This window comes from Monodelphis domestica, chromosome 5 (genome assembly GCF_027887165.1).
Source record: "Monodelphis domestica isolate mMonDom1 chromosome 5, mMonDom1.pri, whole genome shotgun sequence".
NCBI classification, from domain to species: domain Eukaryota; kingdom Metazoa; phylum Chordata; class Mammalia; order Didelphimorphia; family Didelphidae; genus Monodelphis; species Monodelphis domestica.
This window is the reverse complement of record NC_077231.1, coordinates 262404937-262427686: the sequence shown is the minus strand read 5'-3', so window position 1 is coordinate 262427686 and position 22750 is coordinate 262404937. Positions and strand designations below refer to the sequence as shown.

General features: G+C 37.7%; 1 protein-coding gene across 3 annotated transcripts in view; it reads right to left on the bottom strand.

Annotated features, from left to right (window-relative positions):
- C5H10orf67 (chromosome 5 C10orf67 homolog) overlaps positions 1–22750 on the bottom strand; it is a 133450-nt gene that overhangs the window by 23627 nt on the left and 87073 nt on the right. For all 3 annotated transcript variants that reach the window (XM_056800121.1, XM_056800120.1, XM_056800119.1), the window contains 3 exons: positions 17439–17526; positions 10838–10915; positions 10268–10346 (listed from right to left, as the gene is read on the bottom strand). In XM_056800121.1, the coding sequence (XP_056656099.1) occupies positions 10268–10346; positions 10838–10915; positions 17439–17526 (245 nt within the window). The remainder of the gene's footprint in view (positions 1–10267; positions 10347–10837; positions 10916–17438; positions 17527–22750) is intronic.

The window sequence follows — 22750 nt, the reverse complement described above, 5'->3', positions numbered from 1 at the left end:
CAAATACACCCCCACTTAATACTAAAGTAGGGGAAATCCACACACTACTTACTACAGAGGTTTTTACCTCCAGAAATGATTGAATTCCCCCTGGGCATTCCTAAGCAAATTTAAAGACTATAATTGGTCTCCTAAAGTGGAGGAAAGAACAGGAAGTGACATAAAGAAGGGCATTTAAAAGTGGCCCAAAATTCCTGTCACAAGGTCTTCCAACTCTTTTGAGGTTTTGGAGGCTGATGGAGGACCTTCTTCCATGTGGACCTGGGACTCTAGCATTTGGTAAGACTGCTCTTGGATCTTCCCCTTTGGACTACAATGTAGGTGAGTGAAAAAGCTGACTCCTTTCCTGACTTCTAGAGAGATTAGTTTCCAGAGGAGGCCATGCGGTTATTCACCACTGTGTCCTACTGCTAAATGGTCCTCCAGCTGAGGGCCCTCTGGTGGAGGGCTAATTCACTCAGCCTGAGTTGGGCCAGGCACTGGAAAAACATTTAGGGTGATAAGCTAGACTTCTTAACCTACCCTCTTTCACATTTCTCTACTTTACTCTTTCCCTCTATTTTGTAAATAAAGCTGCTAAATAAAAAGTCATTTTGACTTGAGTTATACTATTGGCGACCATATTCGCTTATATTTAGTCAGACCATATTAATTTTATCCCTTACACATCCTAGTATTCTTCTGGCTATTTTATCTGGCTTTAGATCATGGAACACCACAGGCAACAAAGCATCAACAAAGACAAAGCAACAAAGAATCATTGTGCCGATCCAAATTGAAGGGCAAACATTGTGGCATAGAGGCATCAAAAGTTTAGGCCTCTGAAAACCCTTCCTCACCAATTAAAAATAAAATGCTCAGGAGTCAAAATGGCTGTGTAGAAGCAGCAAAAATTGAGACCTCTGAAAACCCTTCCTTACCAGTTACAAACTAAATGCTCCTAAGGGGCTGAAAATCAAACCTAACAAGACAGAACCAAGGAACTCTCTTGCTGGACTCAACTTAAAAGGTAAACCCCCAAAGCCAGAATTCGAGAACACTAAGGTGTCAGGGGAAGGAAGAAGGAAGGTCCCGGGATCCCTCCCTCACTTAGAGTACTAAGCCTCCAGTGGTAGCTGAAACCTCTGGGTGGGCAAGTGTGCTGGTCTGGAGGGAGTACCTTATGGGCAAAGCTGGGCCAGGCTCAGAGCATCAAACAGGCGGTGAAAAAGCAGTTAGAGAAGAAGTACAGAGAGCAGAGCGGGCAGCCTAGTTGCAGCAGTGGAGACACTCCATATTGCTGCCCCCCCCGAAAGTTTTGGCCTCAGGGCACATCTAGCCAGCTCTGCAACTTAGCTGGACTTAATCCTATCAAGGCCTCCAGAGCTCAGGGAAGCTCAAGCTCCAACACCCCTTCCCCACAGACTGCGCTGAGAGATTTGCTGACAAAACTCGAATTGTGAAGGCTGACAGAAATGCCCAAACCCACCAAAAAAAAAAATGAGAGGAGCAAAAGTTCAGGAAACTAAATGGAGTAAAGAAGGGGGTAAATATGAGCATAAAAAGAAAAAGAAATTACAATCAACAATTTCTATACAGGCAATGAGAAAAGAGCAAATGGAACACAGAAGGATGAAGGAACATCAAGCAAAGACACAGAAACTCCAGTGAATTGGATACAGGATTTAGAAGAACTCAAAATACAATTCAAAACACAATTAAGAGAGGCTGAAGACAACTGGGAAAAGAACTTAAAAGTAAGATAGGTCATCTGGAAACAGAAAGCAGTGTCTTGAAGACCAAAATTAATCAGCTTGAAAATGATGCAAAGGAGACAAAAGATGAGACAAAGAAGATGAAAGATGAGGCAAAGAAAATGAAAGATGAAGCAGAGAAGATGAAAGATGATGTCCAAAGAAAATCATATCAGAAGGAGAAGGATGACCAAAAAGCCAGGGAAGAAATCCAGTCTTTAATATCCAGAATACAACAACTAGAAGCAAGTGACTTCACAAGGCAGCAGGACACTATAAAACAAAACCAAAAAAATGAAAAATTGAGGAAAATATGAAGCACCTCATTCACAAAACAGAAGATTTAGAAAATTGTTCCAGGAGAGACAACTTAAGAATCATTGGTCTACCAGAAGAACATGACAAAAGAAAAAGCCTGGACACCATACTACAGGAAATTATCCAAGAAAACTGCTCCGATATTCTAGAACAAGAATGAAAAGTGGAGATTGAAAGAATCCACAGATCACCTCCTGTACTTAACCCCCAACTAACAATACCCAGGTATGTCATAGCCAAACTCAAGAACTATCAGACCAAGGAAAAAATATTACAAGCTGCTAAGAAGAAGTCATTCAGGTACCATGGAACCATAGAGAGGACAACACAGGATCAGACTGCATCTACACTGAAGAATTGAAAGGCATGGAATATGATATTTTGGAAAGCAAGGGAACTAGGTCTACAACCAAGAAACAATTACCCAGAAAAACTGACCATATTCTTTCAGGGGAAAGTATGGACATCTAACAAAATAGAAGAATTCCAAGCATTTGTAAAGAAAAGATCAGACATGAACAGAAAATTTTGTGCCCAAGTACAGAACTCAAGAGAATCATCAAAAGGTAATTAAGAAAGAGGGGAAAAAAGAAAAACAAAACAAAACTTTTAAAAGAGATCCAATAAGTTAAAATATGTATCCCTATAAGAAAAGAGGTCATTGGTAACTATTAAAAAACGTTATTATCACCTGGGCGGCTAGAAGAAGTACACTTAGAGGGAACAGTGACAAAGTGTATAGGATGAAATGCCAAGACATAAATATGTATACAGATAAATACATACATATGTGTATAGTTATACATACACATCTAGAGCTTAAAAAGAGGTTAATATTAAGAGAAATGGGAAAAGAAACAAAAGGGGATAAGTTTATATTTCATAAAGAAGCTCATGGCAGGAGGGGGGAGAACATCAAAACACTGGAAGGGTAAAGAGGTTTGAGATAGGAAATATTCAACTCTTACCTGCATTGAAATTGACCCAAAGGGGGAAGAACAATGAAATACATTGGGGCAGAGAATTGATTTGTGCCCTATAGGGAAGTAGAAGAATAACAAATGAACTGATGGGGAGGGAAGCAGTACAAGGGAGGGAGAGGGAGAGGGTGGGGGTAGTATAAAATACTGTAAAGAAAATAAGAGGGGAATAAGGAGGGGGTAGAAAGGGAAGTAAAATAAGGTTGTAAATTAGGGGGACTGATTAAAAACAAAACATTGGTGTAGAAGGAACTAGAGAAAGAAGAAAAGGCAGGAATAGGAGTGGAAATCAAAATACTGGGAAATACACAGCTAGTAATCATAACTCTGAATGTGAATGGAATGAACTCACCCATAAAATGCAAGTGAATAGCAGAGTGGATTAGAATCCAAAACCCTACCATATGCTGTCTACAAGAAAGACACATGAGGAAGGTAGACACATATAGAGTAAAAGTAAGAGGATGGAGTCAAATCTATTGGGCATCAACTGATAAAAAGAAAGCAGGAGTAGCAATCATGATATCTGACAAAGCCGAAGTAAAAATAAGTCTAGTTAAAAGAGATAGGGAAGGTAATTACATCCTGATAAAAGGCAGTAGAGGCAATGAGGAAATATCAGTACTCAACATGTATGCACCAAATGGCATAGCATCCAAATTTATAAAGGAGAAACTAGTGGATCTCAAGGATGCAATAGATAGAAAAACTATACTAGTGGGGGACCTAAACCTTCCTCTATCTGAACTAGATAAATCAAACCAAAAAATAAATAAGAGAGATGTAAGAGAAGTGAATGAAATCTTAGAAAAATTAGTTAGTAGACATGTGGAGAAAAATAAATAGGGACAAAAAGGAATATACTTTCTTTTCAGCAGCACATGGTACATTCACAAAAATTGACCATGTATTAGGGCATAAAAACATTACAAAAAAAGTGCAAAAGAGCAGAAATAATAAATGCAACCTTCTCAGATCACAATGCAATGAAAATAATAATTAGTAAGGGTACATGGAGAGGCAAACAAAAAATTAATTGGAAAATAAACAATATGATTCTCCAGAATTGGTTAAAGAACAAATGATAGAAACAATTAATATCTTCATTGAAGAAAATGACAATGATAAGACATATTTTCAAAATCTATGAAATGCAGCCAAAGCAGTACTCAGGGGGAAATTTATATCCTTGACTTGACAAATTTATATCCTTGAATTAACAAATTAGTTGAGCATGCAAATTAAAAAACTAGAAAGTGAACAAATTAAAAATCCTCAGATGAAGACTAAATTAGAGATCCTAAAAATGAAAGGAGAAATTAATAAAATTGAAAGTCAAAGAACTATTGATTTAATAAATAAGACTAGAAGCTGGTACTTTGAAAAAACAAATAAAATAAACAAAATACTGGTCAATCTAATTAAAAAAAGGAAAAAAGAAAACCAAATTGAGAGTATCAAAAATGAAAAGGGAGACTTCACCTCTAATGAAGAGGAAATTAAGGCAATCATTAAAAACTATTATGCCCAACTATATGGCAATAAATATGGCAATCTATGTGATATGGATGAATACTTACAAAAATATAAATTGCCTAGACTAACAGAGGAAGAAATAGACTACCTAAACAATCCCATATCAGAAAAAGGAATTGAACAAGCCATCAAAGAACTCCCAAAGAAAAAATCCCCAGGTCCAGATGGATTCACAAATTAATTCTATCAAACATTCAAAGAACAACTAATCCCAATATTATATAAACTACTTGACAGAATAAGCAAAGAAGGAGTTCTATCAAATTCCTTTTATGACACAAATATGGTACTGATTCCAAAGCCATACAGGTCAAAAACAGAGAAAGAAAACTATAGACCAATCTCCTTAATGAATATAGATGCAAAAATCTTAAATAGGATACTAGCAAAAAGACTCCAGCAAGTAATCACAAGGGTTATCCACTATGATCAGGTAGGATTCATTCCAGGAATGCAAGGATGGTTTAATATTAGGAAAACCATCCACATAATTGACCATATTAACAAGCAAACTGACAAAAAACACATGATTATCTCAATAGATGCAGAAAAAAGACTTTGACAAAATACATCACTCATTCCTTTTGAAAACACTAGAAAGTATAGGAAAGGCCTTTCCCAAAAATAATAAACAGTATATATCTAAAACCATCAGCAAATATCATCTGCAATGGGGATAAACTAAAAGTTTTCCCAATAAGATCAGGAGTGAAACAAGGATGCCCATTATCACCTCTATTATTTAACATTGTACTAGAAACACTAGCTGTAGCAATTAGAGAACAAAAAGAAATTGAAGGTATTAAAATAGGCAACAAGGAGACCAAGCTATCACTCTTTGCAGATGATATGATGGTCTACTTAAAGAATCCCAGAGAATGAACCAAAAAGCTAATCGAAATAATCAACAACTTTAGCAAAGTTGTAGGATACAAAATAAAGCCACATAAGTCATCAGCATTTCTATATATTTCCAACACATCTCAGCAGCAAGAATTAGAAAGAGAAATTCCATTTAAAATCACCCTAGACAATATAAAATACTTGGGAATCTATCTGCTGAGACAGGAACTATATGAACACAACTACAAAACACTCTCCACACAATTAAAACTAGATCTAAACAATTGGAGAAACATCGATTACTCATGGGTAGGACAAGCTAACATAATAAAAATGACAATCCCACTCAAATTAACTTACTTATTTAGTGCCATACCCATTGAACTACCAAAATCACTTTTTACTGAATTAGAAAAAAACATAACAAAGTTCATTTGGAAGAACAAAAGATCAAGGATATCCAGGGAAATCATGACAAAAAAATGCAAAGGAAGGAGGCCTTGCAATCCCAGATCTCAAACTATACTATAAAGCAGTGGTCATCAATACATTTTGGTACTGGCTAAGAGACAGAAAGGAGGATCAGTGGAATAGACTTGGGGTGAGTGACCTCAGCAAGACAATCTATAATAAGCGCAAAGATCCCAGCCTTTGGGACCAAATTTCAGTATTTGATAAAAACTGCTGGGAAAATTGGAAGACAGTATGGGAGAGATTAGGTATGAATCAGCACCTCACATCCTACACCAATGTAAACTCAGAATGGGTGAATGACTTGAATATAAGGAAGGAAACTATAAGCAAACTATGTGAACACAGAATAGTATACTTGTCAGATCTTTGGGAAAGGAAAGATTTTAAAACCAACCAAGAGCTAGAAAAAAATCACAAAATGTAAAATCAATAATTTTGATTATATCAAATTAAAAAATTTCTATACAAAAAACCCAATGCAACCAAAATTAGAAGGGAAGCGAAAAATTGGGAAACAATCTTCATAACAAAAACCTCTGACAAAGGTCTAATTACTCAAATTTATAAAGAGCTAAACCAATTGTACAAAAAATCAAGCCATTCTCCAATTGATAAATATGGGCATGGGACATGAATCGGCAATTTTCAGTTAAAGAAATAAAAACTATTAATAAGCACATGAAAAAGTGTTCTAAATCTCTTATAATCAAAGAGATGCAAATCAAAACAACTCTGAGGTATCAACTCACATCTAGCAGATTGGTTAACATGATAGCAATGGAAAGTAATTAATGCTGGAGGGGATGTGGTGAAGTAGGGACATTAATGTATTACTGGTGGAGTTGTGAATTAATACAACCATTCTGGAATTTGGAATTATGCCCAAAGGGCACTAAAAGACTATCTGCCCTTTGATCCAACCATAGCATTGCTGGGTTTGTACCCCAAAAAGATAATAAAGAAAAAGACTTGTACAAGAATATTCATAACTGCACTCTTTGTGGTGGCAAAAAAATGGAAAATGAGGGGATGCCCTTCAATTGGAGAATGGCTGAACAAATTGTGGTATATGTTGGTGATGGAATAGTATTCTGCTCAAAGGAATAATAAAGTGGAGGAATTCCATGGAGACTGGAACAACCTCCAGGAATTGATGCAGAGCAAAAGGAGCAGAACTAGGGGAACATTGTACACAGAAATTGATACACTGTGGTACAATCGAATGTAATGGACTTCACCATTAGTGGCAATGCAGTGATCCTGAAGAACTTGGAGGGATCTACAAGAAAAAACACTATCCACATTCAGAGAAAAAACTGTTGGAGCAGAAACACAGAAGAAAAATAACTGCTTGAATACATGGGTCAAGAGGATATGGTTGGGGATGTAGACTCTAAATGAACATACTAATGCAAACACCAACAACATGGAAATAGGTTTTGATCAAGGACACATCTAATACCCATGAAATTGAGCATCAGCTACGGGAAGGGTGGGTGTAGGGGAGGAAGGGAAAAAATATGATTCTTGTAACCAAGAAATAATGTTATAAATTGACTAAATAAATTAATTTAAATTTTAAAAAATGCTCATAGGGGACTGAAAACCAAATCTAACAACAGGACAGAGTTAAGGAACCCTCCTGCTGAACTCAACTTAAAAGGGTCGCCCCCAAAAAGCCTGAATTCGAGAACACTTGGGTTTAAGGGGAAGGAAGAAGGAAGGTCCCAGGACCCCTCCCCTACCTATAGTACTGAGCCTCTAGCAGTAGCTGGAATCTCTGGGCAGGCTAGGGCGCTAGTCTAGAGGGAGTACCTTGTGGGCAAAGCTCAGGGCTTTGAACACAGGCTGCAGGGAGGTAGCTGGAGGAGAACCTTAGAAAAGGCAGTCCAATCACAGCTGAGACATTCCATATTGCCCCCCCTCTTTCCCAAGGTTTTGGCCTTAGGGCACATCCAGCTTTGCGAGATCAACTCTATTGGGCTTAATATTATCAAGCCTTCAGAGGGCAGGGAAGCTCAAGCTCCAACACCCCTCCCCCACAGACTGCTCTGAGAGTATGCTGACTAAGCTCTAAGGGTGAAGGCTGACATGAAAAGCCCAAACCCACAGATCTAGCACATAATGAGAGGAATAAGAATACAGGCAACTACAGGGTGGAAAGAAGGGGCAAATATGAGCAAACAACAGAAAAAGAAAAATACAATCGACAGCTTCTATCCAGGTAATGAACAAATAGCAAATGTAACAGAGGAAGATCAAGGAACACCAAGCAAAAACACAGAAACTCCAGTGAATTGGACACAGGCTTTGGAAGAACTCAAATTGAAGGGAGATGGGGAGATAAATAGTAGGTACAAATAAACTGTAGCATTACCCATTCCTGAAAAGCAAACACATAATAAAGGAAATACATGATTGGGGAAACAGATGAATTGGTATCACATAGAAGCCCTGGAAGAAGGCTTATAGCATGGTGGATGGATCTTCTATACATGATTCATGGGAAGACATAGACCAGAATCACATAGGCTGAGGAGGCATGGATGGATTATAATTTATACTTTCGAAGGGAAAATCCATATCCATGAAGTTAGGGGCCCTCTAGGGTACTACATTATGTTATTGTGCCATCTGATACAACATAAATATATATGGATCTTTGCAGCCTTAAAGTGATGATCACTACCGTCAAGGAACACTAAGTGGTACCTCATGTTAGAAAGGAATGCCCAGGAAACACAAATGTTTTAGCTATGTCTGAGTTTACATTGGGAGAAAATGGACCCTTTATAATGTCCCCTAAAAGTTTTATAAGAGTAAATGGAAAAGATACCTAGTTTCTTTTACTAGTAGTCATAAGCTATAAGTACATTACCTTCAAGGTTTGGATGGCTACAGTGGAGTACACTGTAGAAATCTGGTTCTATCAGTGATCTTAGAATCAGAACCTCAGCGTGCATCTAGCTTCATTTTACAGATGATGAAATTGAGACAGAGGGAAGTGAAATAATCTGCAGTGCTAAAACTGCATCTTGTTCTGGTCTCTCTGATCACTCATTCCTCTTTAAGATTAACATAGTAAGTTTGTAAGTAGTCAATGAAAAAATATGAAAAGCAGGAAGTAAGTTTGCAAAGGGAAGCCTGGAAATCAAGTACTGACCATTCGAGAGATCAAAGGAGCAAGTCACAGATGGACCAAAAAACATGTTCTGAGATTATGGGTTAAATCGGAGAGAGACATTTAGGTCTTGTTGTCAAGGCCTTTGCTCCTATAATATGTAAATCTCAAACAAATTCCTGACATCTACGGAAAGACCAACAAAACACCATACAGTACTAAATACATTGTGATGATGTTAATGAACTAACCCTAAGGTGGCATGGATAAAAGTTAGTCTATCACCCACCAAACACCTATAAAAAACAAGACCCCAAACTCCTGCCTCCTCTTTCCATCGCCATCTGTGTCCAAGGTGCTGAATGGTCCCAGCTACAATCCATGGTTTTGTGAGTGACTCTCTGGGCTTCTCCCTATTTGCATCATCTTCCTTACATTACTTGACTTCCTTGGCCACCCCATCCTCATACCCCAATCTCCTGCCTATGTATACTCTCCACCTGCTATTGGTCACTATATTTTCTGTGCTGTTCACCCCTGTACCCTCAGTGCCTTTTTAAAGTTTGATTGAAGCCTTATTCTCTGCTCCTAGTGTCATCTTTTCCAGAGTGCTAAAAGAATTGAGCATGCCTACTCTGTTTTGTAATTCCATAAATTAATTAGCAATTCATTTGTGGAATAGTCATAAGCAATAGAACCCGGGTTTGAACCAAGATTTGCTCAGCCCAGAAAAAGTATTCTCCCCACTATACCATGCAAGATTAAGGGTGCCTAGGAAGAAATGCAACTATATACAACCAATCCAGAAGAATGATTGAACTCTGAATCGGAAAATCTCTTATTATGTAGAGAGACTAATTCTGCTTTCAGTGAGCATAGAGACTAATATTCTATTTTGCTCTCTTCAGCATCTTTGTTCCTGAAAAAATAACAATAATGATAATGATGACAATAACTATCATTTATAAAATACTTTAAGACTTGCAAAACACTTTACCTATGATATCTTATTTGATCTCACAATAATCCTGGAAGGTAGATGCTATAATTACCCCCATCTTACAGATAAAGAAACTAAGGCAGACAGGGTTAAATGACATGCCAGAGGTCACATAGCTAGTAAGTGTCTGAAGGCAGATTTGAACTGAGATGCATCTCATTAATCCAGGTCTGGCCCTCTATCCTCAACACTACCTGGGTGCATGCTAATTGCATAGTAATGGCAAATGAAAACTTTTAAGAAGGCACATTAAAATTCATACCTTTTGTTATAGGGGGCAAGGAAAGGACGACATCTACTGTTTCATTTTCCTGAGAAGACGTTTTAAAACTTATAGGGGGCTAAAAGTGAAATAATTCATTATTTAGGTTGAACAATCATTGAAAGAAAGAAAGAAAGAAAGAAAGAAAGAAAGAAAGAAAGAAAGAAAGAAAGAAAGAAAGAAGAAGGAGGAAGGAAGGAAGGAAGGAAGGAAGGAAGGAAGGAAGGAAGGAAGGAAGGAAGGAAGGAAGGAAGGAAGGAAGGAAGGAAGGAAGGAAGGAAGGAAGGAAGGAAGGAAGAAAAGAAAGAAAGAAAGAAAGAAGAAAGAAAGAAAGAAAGAAAGAAAGAAAGAAAGAAAGAAAGAAAGAAAGAAAGAAAGAAAGAAAGAAAGAAAGAAAGAAAGAAAGAAAGAAAGAAAGAAAGAAAGAAAGAAAGAAAGAAAGAAAGAAAGAAAGAAAGAAAGAAAGAAAGAAAGAAAGAAAGAAAGAAAGGAACAGAGAGAGAGAGAGAGAGAGAAAGAGAGAGGGAGGGAGGAGGGAGAGAGAAGGCTAGAGAAGAAAAAGCTTCTTACCAAAATTGTACGCTGAATTTTTTTCCCTTTCTGGGGTTGGTTCTTTCCTGTTGATTCTATGAATAAGGGCTTTGAGTTCTGGAATTCACAAAAAATAAAAAGAAGACACTGAGTTATCAAGCAGAATGAGCATGGCAGATCCACATTGTGAAAGAGAGTCTCACTACCTATGCAAAATATCCTCTCAGGCAACAAAGAAATGAGTTCTAAGGCAGTACTAGTTCTGCCTGGCTTTGAGCTGAGCCAGCAACTGTCTTCCCTTTGGATTGAATCTCAAACATCCCCATTATTTTCTTTCTTGTGCCAATTATTCAGAAAAGAAAAACCAAGTATGATGTGCTTTGGCCTTTAAGAGTATTTTCGTGACCACTGGAATTTGACGTTTGAAGGATTACAAGTAGGACAGATGCTGTTTCTTTAAAAATCTGACATGGTTGGGGGAAGTGAGGTGGCTTTGTAGATTGAGAGCCAGGTCTAGAGATGGGAGGGCTTGGGTTCAAATCTGACCTCAGACACTTTCTAGCTATGTGATCCTGGGCAAGTCACTTAATCTCCATTGCCCAGCCCTTACTACTCTTCTGCCTTGGAACCAATACACAGTACTGATTTCAAGATGGGAGTTAAGGGAAAAGAAACAAGGAAAATCTGACATAGTTTCTTATCCCTGTTTTATATGAATTATATTTAATACTCACAATTACACAAATATTAAGTACCTACTACATGTAAAGTCCATTGTACTAGTGCAACATACCAAATTAGGATAAGAATATGACCTTCTTAAAAGACACACAAGCACACACATATGCAAATACTTCTCTATTCTTAAACTGTTTTCAGCTTGTCAAAGGAGCCTGTTACATTAAAATTAATATCTCCAGGTTCTTATTTTCCATAAAGTCGATTAATAATAATTTGAAATAGAGAAAGCAGATAAACATAGATTTAAAGTCTCTTTAAGTCTGACCACATGTAGCTCATCCTGCAGGATTCTCAGTCTGCCTCTCATGATTTTAACATGCTTGTCTCCCAGTAGAATCACAGGGGGGATTGTGCAGAGGGAGTTTCATCCTCTCCCCCTCCTGGATAGCCAACCTGGTTCATCCCATTTTTTGCATGCCAGTGCTGCATCCATGAACATAAATAAAAGTGTATTGGTGGACCCCATCTGTCTCTACTTCCCCAAATGCAGCATGAGAGGCAGACTGAGAATCCTGCAGGATGAGTTACATGTGGTCAGACTTAGAGTAGGAAAGAGACTTTAAACCCATGTTTATCTGCTTTCTCTATTTCAAATGATTATTAATCAACTTTATGGAAATTAAGAACTTGGAGATATTGATTTTAATATATCAAGATTTAAGAACACTGCTATAGATGCTAGAATTTAAACTCATTTTGTAGTAAGATCCTGGCCTCAGGAAATTGTAGCCAAACAAGTTCCATATGTGTGGGTCATAGCATCACAGAGCTGGAAAGTGTCTGAGGCCAGACTAGAACCCAGGACCTCCCATCTCCAAGCTTGGCTATCTCTTTCATTCTTTATAATAACTAGTCACTTTTAACTATCTCTGAATAGTTTGTGGCATTATCTTGTTGGCTGGTAAACTCCCTGAGGGCCAGTGCAATGTCTTATCTAAATTCTGTATGTTCCTGAGTATAGTATATTCCTTTGCACCTAGCTGGCGGGGTTCATTTGTACAATCCCGTATGGCTCTGCATGACTCCTTGAGGTTTTCTTAGCAAAGACACTAGAGTGGTTTGACATTTTCCTCTCTATTGTGTCCCCATTTTACAGATAAGGAACCAAGGCAAATAGGCATTAAATGACTTGCTCAGGTTCACCCAGCTAATATCTGAGACTGAATTTGAACTCAGATTTTCCTGACTCTGATCTTGGTGCTTATTCACTGCATCACTTAGCTGTCCTTTGTACACAGTAGCTTAATATTTGTTGAATTGTGAATATTACACATAATCCATTCAAAAAGACAAGAAACCATATAGTATTTTCAAAGAAACTGGCATGTGTCCAGCTTTGTAATCCTTCAGAAGTCAAATTCCAATGGGCATGAAAATACTTTTATAGAATAAAAGAGAACACTATGCTTCTGCGTAGCCAGAAATCCAGTGGTGGGAAAGTGGACTCTAGCTTAGAGGTAATGATCTCCCAAGAAAGACCTGGAAAAAATGGCAGCCATGTGGGTCTTGGCCATGGTTTCCCACATCCTGAAATGTACTCAATGGAGCTGGGAACAGAGCTGACCTAACCTCATAAAACAGGTGCCTTTCACTTCCCTTTTAAGCTAAACAGCTGCCTTGAACCTAGACACAGTACCTGGAACATAAATTGGACTTCATAAATGCCTGCTGACTGACCTAAAAAGCTCCCCCTCCTCCTCCAGCTTACCCTTAGCCTCCCTTAGTCTTCTCACAGGCTAAATAAAATACTTTTGTATCTGGTATCTATATTTCTGGCATCAAATGATTGATTTACAAAATATTGTTTTATTTTATAAATCTTAACAGCAACTCACTGATTTAGCTCCTAACCATGCATTCACACTTAATGAATAGAATAGAAAAATTTGTGAAGAAATATTACCAGAGTAGAAATCAGTCTATTTGATCATATTTAAAAGGAAATTTTAGATTTGCACAACCCCGTGGAATTGCTCTGGGAGAGGGGTGGGAAGAGGAGAGGGAAAGCAAATGAATCACATAAACATGGAAAAATATTTTAAAATAGAATTTAAAAAAGGAAATGTTAGTGTAAGCAATATATGTCTTATTTCACAATATGACAAACATGGAACTATGCATTATAATATATGTATACCATGTCATATTACCTACCCTCTTGGGAAGGAGGGAGGGATGAGAAGAAGGGAGAAGAACATGGATTACAAAATGTCAGAAAATGAATATTAAAAATTATAATGAATTGATATGTAATCTGGAAAAATAAAAAATTAAAATTTTAAAAGGAAATTAAATACTTTAGTACTTTTCAATCCTGCCCAACTCTTCATGACCCTATTTGGGGTTTTTCTTGGTAAAGACACGAGAGTGTTGGGGCAGCTGGGTAGTTCAGTGGATAGAAATTCAGGCCTAAAGACAAGAGGTCCTGGGTTCAAATCTGGACTCAGATACTTCTTAGCTGTGTGACCCTGGACAAGTCACCCCACTGAAACAAGAATACTAAAAAAGGAGAGGTTGATTTTTAAAAAAAGCAAAAACCCTCACCTTATGCCTTAGAATCAATATTGTGTATTGGTTCCAAGGCAGAAGAGTGATAAGGACTTGACAGAGGGGGTTTAAGAGACTTGCCACCCACCTCCTGAGAAAAAATGATGACTCTGAGATGCAGAATGAGACACATTTTCTGACACAATCAATATGGGAGATTTGTTTTGCTTCACTTCATTTATTTGTCACAAAGAATGTACCATTTTTAGCATTCCATTTTCTGCCACTCTGCTCTTATCATTGCAAAAGTAGTTTGGGACAGCAGAGGACTAGGGACTATTTTTCTTTGGTTCATAAGTAGCCATAGCCAAAGAACTCATCAACCAAGGCAATAAATCCCTCTCTATTTAGCTTGGCTGGTCCTCAAAAGGCGCCCCCTTCTTTACTGTGACTATGCTCAAAATTTTTCCAGCACAGGATAACCCTACAAAAGCTTTTGCATCATTAGCATAGCCTTTGAGAAGTTATCTCTATTAACATCTTGCAAGGAATCTTATCTGACTTTTCTATATGCATTGAAAATTTATTGTTGGATTCTTTCAGATGGCTTCCTTCTCTCCTAAATCAAATGCTTCCTGAAGCCATTAAACAATGACCACAATAGAATAATTTCTCTACACTTTTCAGTAAATTAAGTGACTCCAATATTGCAATCTGCTGAACAATATCATTTGTGAAAGCTTTCTCCTTCCCTTTGGGCCATTTCATCTTAGATGCCCTCAAGGTGCCTATAAGAATATTTTCATAAAAAGTTTATAGAACAGCTGTGTGACCCTGGGCAAGTCACTTGACCCCCATTGCCTAGCCCTTACCACTCTTCTGCCTTGGAGCCAATACACAGTATTGACTCCAAGACGGAAGGTATGGGTTTAAAAAAAAAAGTTTATAGAAGTTGGAAAATACTCATCTAGATTGCTGGTTTTGATTTAGTCACAGCAACTTCTGTTTCTGTAATAATAGGGTTTCTCCCTCTTTCTCTCTTCATGTACATTAAGAACTGATCATTCAGTGCCCTCAGAATTATACTGCTTTCATCAGAGAGCAACTGACTTATTATATTGGTTAAACGTTTTTAGGAAATGATTGTGATCCAGACTGATGTCCATTCTCCTATGTGGCATCAATCACTCAATTAAATAGATCAGGTTGGAGTTGATTTAGTTGTACGTCATATCTTTAAGATTTCTTCTGGTCTTTTATGAATTTTGAATATAGCTCTAACACTCTATAATATGATTGTACAGCTTATTGTTTCAGAAATGACTTGAACATTACTAAATGAATCATTTTGCTGTGTTAAAAAAATCATTTTCATTTTTTGTTGTCATTTGTTTCTAAGCAACATTTCCCATGATTCTCAATTCTTGAGGCTTTTGGTGGGGCATAGAGGCACACACTTCAAAGCTGACCAGTATTGGTATATTGCCCCATGAATAACTGCTGCACATCCAACTTAGGTCATCCAGTTTCAAAAAAATAAATACATACAATCTTGAGGCTTTTGTGTTAATTATAAACCTTTGATTTCTTATTTCTTATTCCTGAAATAAATAGAATCACTAAATACCTAAGTGGGGCAGCTAACTGGGCTTGGAATCAGGAAGATTTGAATTCAAATCTGGCCTCAGACACTTATTACCTGGATGGTTGTGGGAACATGACTTAACCCTTATTTGCCTCTGCTAAGTTCTTTATAGAATTTCTCTTCCTCCTCATTCTCTGCATCATCCATTGACACATAAATGACAATCATTTTATGGAGGTCATTTTGCAAATATTCACCAGGAAGCTTTTCCCTTAACATTAAACATTTATCATTTGCTTTGGTCCTATCATAAGAAGTGACTAAATGTTCTATGAAATGAAATTTATGGTTGTGTCTCCAAACACAAAATAAAATCAGTTCCAATTAATCCTTTATTTGCCTTTCCAATGGAGAACTTGTGAGCATGTTAAATCTAGAGTCAGAGGACATAGATTTGAAATCCCATTTAAATACTTAATACCTAGAAGACCCAGAAGTTACTTCATCTCTCTAGGTCCCCATTTCCTCCTTTTTAAAATGAAAGAACTAGATGATCTTTATTATTATTTTTAACCCTTACTTTCTATCTTAGAACCAATATTGGGTACTGGTCCCAAAGTAGAAGAGCAAAAAAGGCTGGGCAATTGGGGTTAAGTGACTTGCCCAGGGTTACACAGTTAAAAAGTGTCTGAGGCCATATTTGAACCCAGGACCTCCCATCCCTAAGTCTGACTTTCAGTCCATTGAACTGCCTAGCTGCCCCCAGATGTTCTTTAGATGAATGCTAATATCACTTCCAGTTCTAACTGAGTCTAGGATCTGTTTAAAAACAATAACCTGCGGTCTTCTAATTTCATTTCCATTGAGAATGTTGTCAAGATTGATATGACTCACATCCTCTATGACAGTCATTGGACAAGCACCTCATATTTAGAGAATTCACAGCTGAGCTAATGTTTGTTAACAGTCAAGTCAACAATCATTTATTAGGTGTTTACTATATGCAAGTTACTGTGCCAAATATGTGATATTTTATTTCACGCTCTCTTGCCCTCTTTTTCTGGGAATTACCTTGGGCATTAAAAAAAAAAGTAACTCACTGCCAAATAACCAGCCTCCTGGTGATAAGCCTCCCTGTGTTTAGCTAGGCTGGTCCTTATAAAGCAAAGCCTGTTGTTGGAATTGTCATGAAAGCTTTTACAGTATAATGGAATCTTGCCAATCCTTTGTTCCACTGGGATAGACTCTATGAGTCAAGCATCACCTCCATGTTTTTATGAAGAATAGAAATGCACTTCACACAGAGAAAGCAGTGTGATTTATCAAAAAGAGGTGCTGGATTCAAATTCAGCTCCTTACTACTTGTGTGTCATTGGTCAAGTCATTTAATCTCTCTGGCTTCAGTTTCCTAAATTTATAAAATTTGGGGTGGCTGAATCAAATTAATTCAAAGGTCCTTTCTATGATCCTATTTTCTGTGATTTGGATATTTTTGAATTAACTATTTGATTGAAATTGAGTAAACTTCTACACTTAGAAACTTTCAACTTCACAATCTCAAAAATTTAGGAGGTATTAGGGGAACATTCTCCATTGTGTTTCTTCTATAAGTTGACTCCACCTTTCCTGTTTTCTAACATCTTGGTCCCAGGGATTGCTTCCTCCATTCTTTTTTCTCTTCAGAGAAAAGGGCAGACAAGGAAACTATAACTAAGACTTTTATATATCCCATGCATGCAAATGGAAGGACTTACCACAGCATGATAGAAATACCCCAAGAGGAGCAATCAAAGAGTGTAAAGAATATTTAAAATTATAGTTACATACTTGATAATTGAAGGATGTGTCAGAAAGCGTTACAAACTGGCGAATAAATGACTGCCTGGTAAACATCTCATCCTTGAGGACATGGAGTCTGAAAGGGAGAGAGTTTGATTTAGAATATTATTGAGTCATTTCTTTCATTTTAAGTATACCCACCGTAAGGATGTGTAGATTGTGTGATGACACTTTTCTTAGTTATGAATTTTTCTCAGAATTGACGAAGAATCACTGAATGTTAGGACTGGAAAGGTTTCTGAATACCCTCATTCCAACTGGCTATTTTATAAAGGAGAAAATTGACTTAGTTTAGCAAAGTCTGACAATGCTAAGTAAATAAATGGGGACAGAGCAGTGAGAGAGAGGATGGTGATAAAACTCTCCTTTACCTCTCAGAAAAAGAATGGTTGTTTCTTGCCAATAAAGGCATCCCATTTCTCTAGTCCCAAATGGTTATCAATTTTGTTCCCTACCATTTGTACCATTTGGGGAGCTACAAGAAGAGGCTAAAGATGCTTTCAAATACAGTGTCTCCAACTTGTCATATACACAGAAAGAAAGCATTAAAGATCTTAAACAAAGGAAGAAGGAAAGTGAAAAGGGAAATGAGCTAAAGAAATAATTTTGAGGTATTGATAAAACTGGAGTGGTAGATTACAGGGATGTCATAGACATAGACATATATCTGGATTTTAGCAAGACATTTGAAATTACTGCTAGTTACATCCTCATGGGGGAGAAAGAAGAGAGGGGAGGGAGAGAGTGAGTAAGCTAGTAAAATGTTCAGATTTTAAGAATGTTAAGAGATTAAAGTTATTAGAGAGGAATATCTCTAGTGTAATGCTCTAGTGGTCTAACATTGGTCTCTTTCCTTCCTTCCTTCCCTCCTTCCTTCCTTCCTTCCTTCCTTCCTTCCTTCCTTCCTTCCTTCCTCCCTTCCTTCCTTCCTTCCTTCCTTCCTTCCTTCCTTCCTCCCTTATCTTCTGACTTAGAATCAATACTTTGTATTGATTCCAAGGCAAAAGAATGGTAAGGAAGAGGTAGTGGGGAGTTAAGTGACTGCCCAGGGTCACATAGCTAGGAAGTGTCTGAGGCTAGATTTGAATCTAGTTCCTCCCATCTGGCTCTCAATCCACTGAGTCACCCAGTTATCCCCTAAACTTTTCAATGTCTTTTTATAATCAATTATTTGAATGAAGACATAGAGGGCGATGCTTATTAAATTTGTAAATGACATGAACCTGGGATGGAAAACAGACATATGGAGTGACAAGATTGGGATCCCAGGATCATAGACTTAGATGGAAGGGACCTCAGAAACCTTTGTGTCCAACTTTCTCACTGTAAAATTGTAAAAATGAGGAAACTGACTGCTGGAAAAGTTGTTTCTTGCCCAAGGACACACAGGGAGTAAAAAGGCAGAAACCAAATATTCTTCCTACTGAACTGCATCATACTGCTTCCAATTTTAAAAAGATCTTGGGTTACAATGATGAAACACATGTAGTAAAATGAAACCCAATAGGAGTAAATGGAAAATTTTACACTTAGGTCAAAAATCAGCTGCTAGGAAGGATGAGAAGTCTTGGCTAAAAATCAGGAATTTTGGTGTCCTTAAAGTTCCACAGCAGCAAACAGCATGTTAGAGTAGACAAGGACACAAAACAACAAAAACAAAACTAGCCTATATTAAAATAAACATATTGTCCTGAGCTGGGGAGGAGACACTCCTGAATCAGACCAAAACTAGAGCATTATATTGAGTTCAGGGCATTATAGTTTAGAAAAAAGACTGACAAGCAAAAAGTACAGTCAGGGGGTAACCAAGCTGATGTAAACCATTTGAAGACTGGTAAAGGGATATAGGTAAAATTATTAGGGAGAAAGAAATGACAAACCACTCTAGAATCTTTGCCAAAATGGGGAACCCTTAATGGGGTCATGGAGCCTCAGACATGACTGATGGAGAAGAATTGCTCTCTGTCTATATCATAGAATTGTGTCTTTTCAATGATATCACAGTTTATAGATATTCCCAAAGCCAAATATCCTTTGTGAAGATCCTGACTTTCAGTAACTGGATATCCCCTGGCACTTAAATTCATCCTCTCAGTCCTTAATTATTGTAATCTTTGACTTGAGGCTCACACTTGCATTGGTGCTTACAAAAGTCCCGATTACATTTTGCATCCTTGGCTGCATCCATTACTGCTTTTGTTCAAACAGTCCACACTATACAACATGTAGACAATCTTTCTAAGAATGTTTCACTTGCCCTCTTAACCCAAGATCACATAGATAAGGGGTTAGAGATTCGTTTAAATGTCTTAGAAGAAGCCATCATTTATATTGGCAATCAGTTACAAAATATAAAAGTGAGATTTTAATCAAAGTGCCATGCTGAGTACAAATGGATTTGTGTTTCTCCCCTTCCTTATAATCAACCAGATATACCTTGGAAGAACATTCAACAAAACACATTTTTGGACTTTGGAACCACTCAGAATTTTCTGTTGACCTGAAAACACTGCATAAAAAATTTATGGATATTAGCCATTCTAGTACTTCCCTTTATTCTGCCTCATCTATTGCAAATTCCTTTTATGACAGTGTTTCTTCCTATGTATCCCATAACAGTCTCATTCACATCCTTATTGCCTGTGGATTTGCTCTTGACTTATTTTTTCTCATCTTGTTTGCTTTCCAATTATCATTGATGCCTAGGATCTACCATACATCAAGTCCCAATTGAGATGAAGTCCTTTATTTTAAAAAAACAAAAAGGGAGGAGATGCTGGGGGCCATCATCCTCTGACTGGCTGACAAGGTCACAGTCTGAGGAAATGGGGTCTGCAAAGCAGCCCCCAGAAATTGAGGCCCCCACTGATCCCCATCTGTGACTTCTCTCCTCAACTTCCCTCACTAACGGACTTGCTATGATTATTATTCTCTCTCCAATACAGGAGAAATAATATGAGAGCAAATACTTATAGGATCAATAAATATATACCCCACTTTAATCCCCTTAGATTAGTACCCCCAAAAGATTGCAATTACAGAAACAAAGCCCAAAGATTATTGCACATAACCACTCCTTTCTCAAGCACAACACACTTCAAGGCCTTACAATAAACACTGGCCAAAAGCTTGAGCACTAAAATAAATCTTTCCCTACAGTTATTACACTCCAATGAATTTGTTGATGAACAGAAGCCAAGCAACATTGCTAGGCATGTCAAAGTAACACAAGAAAAACAAAACTTGTAAATTGAGGAAAAACCCAGAATTGGTCTGCTTTAAGTCCTCACACCTAGATACGAAGATGTTTTGTTGTTCATCTCCCAAACAATTATGATTGATAGTTAAAGTTGACCAAAAGCACAATGATCCTCTCAGCAGGTCAAGGGATACTAACCTACAAATGGCTTTAATCACATTAATCATATCTAACACAGAGTATTGTAGAAACCTAGCAAATGATGACAGAATTCTTTGTTGTAGTAACATCACAAGAGTGTTGTTTAGGCGATTTGATAATATCCAATCAAAATGTAGAATTTCACATACATAGAAGATTGATTGTGTGCCAAAGAAGCATGTACCAAAAAAAACCTATATAATAAACGAACCACAGTATTATGGCAAAACACTGTGTGTGATGCCTGAATAAATACATGAGTTGAATAATGGTGTCTCATCTTCTTTACTCGACTGTGTCATCACATCTGGGTAGAGAGACCCCTCGGACCCTCAGAGAGACCACTGGACAGATCTCTGTAGAAAATGGGGTAGCTAGGTAGCGCAGTGGATAGACAGTCTGATCTGGTGTCTAAAGGTCCTGTGTTCAAATTTGACCTCAGATACTTCCTAGCTGTGTGATCCTGGGCAAGTTGCTTTACATTTGCCTAGCCCTTGTTGCTCTTATGTTTTACAATTAGTATTAAGACAGAAAGTAAAGGTTAAAAAGAAAAGATAGTAAACAACATAAAACTAACATATAACAGTCAAGAAACCAGAAACATCCCTAATAGTAAAAAAAGAAAAGAAAAGAAAAAAGAAATCCCATCCCTTGCAAAGAATAAGCATTCTAGGTTACTAGAGAAATCAACCTTCTTCATATAGGATCATATTCTATAGGGATCCCAGATGCCCCACTAAAGGTGAGACAAATTTGAGAGCCTCAAGAAAGGACCTGTGCTTAGCCACACGCCTCTGCCCAGGGAACTTCATGGCCCCAGATATGGTAGCCAGGAAGACTAGAGTACCAGCTAGTGACCAAGCTCCCAAACCAAAGAGAGGAGCAATATGGCAGAGGATTATTAAGCTATATGGCCCCAGTGCAGATGAGTAGTCCTGGCCCTCGCTCTCCATGACAACTATCTGATGGCATTATACATACTGTCCCGTTCTGCTGGAAAAGGGGTTAACTCTTTAACAACTACAAGTTTTTCTTTTGAGAGATTCTCAACAGCAGGGTGGTAGAAATCTAAAGGACTCTACTGGCCTCTGGGGAAGATGAAACTTACTGGAAGGAGATGGGTTGACTCTCCAACAACTCCAAGAACATATAGGGTAGTGCTTTAGGTCTGACAGACCATATGGGTCCTTGAGGTTGGGTTAGGTCTCACTCAAAAGGGTATGAGATGATAGAGCATCTGGGATGCTCAGTGGTTAGAGAACCAGGCTTAGAGATGAGAGGTTCTGGGTTGAAATCTGACCTCTGACACCTCATTACGGAACCCAATTCAAATGTGGCTTAGAATGCATGTTCTATGGGAAATCTCTGAGCAAGAAGTAGGGGAGAAGTATCACAAGGAGGTCACATCTCCAAGGAAATCTAGCGTGAAGAAGAAAGGTATGGACTGGAAAGCGTAGCCATGCAAAAACCTCAAAGGGAAAGCTTTCTTAGTCAAACCTTGCTTGAAAAGATACTTGTTGGTTATACTATAAATGGACTCTCAGAAGTTTTCATTAAAGGAGTTTGCACTCAGACTCGTTCTGTGTCAGCATTGTGTTCCTTTTCAAGTTCAGTTGATATTCTGAGACAATAACATTGCCCACCTCTGAGAAAAATCATTCTCATTTCAAAGTTACCTGGTGTTAAAACTGGAAGGTGTGTTGGCCTTACTGTATGAGAGCCTCGTTCAATTTGCCCCTCACTTAAATATATTAATAGGATATTTTATAAGTACAAAAGCATACATTATTATTTTTATTATTGTTTCACTCTAGAATGAAGCTTTTTGACTATCTTATAGGTAGAAGAAAAACAATGAAGGCTCAAGGGGCAAAGCAAGTAAAAAATAAATGGATATCAC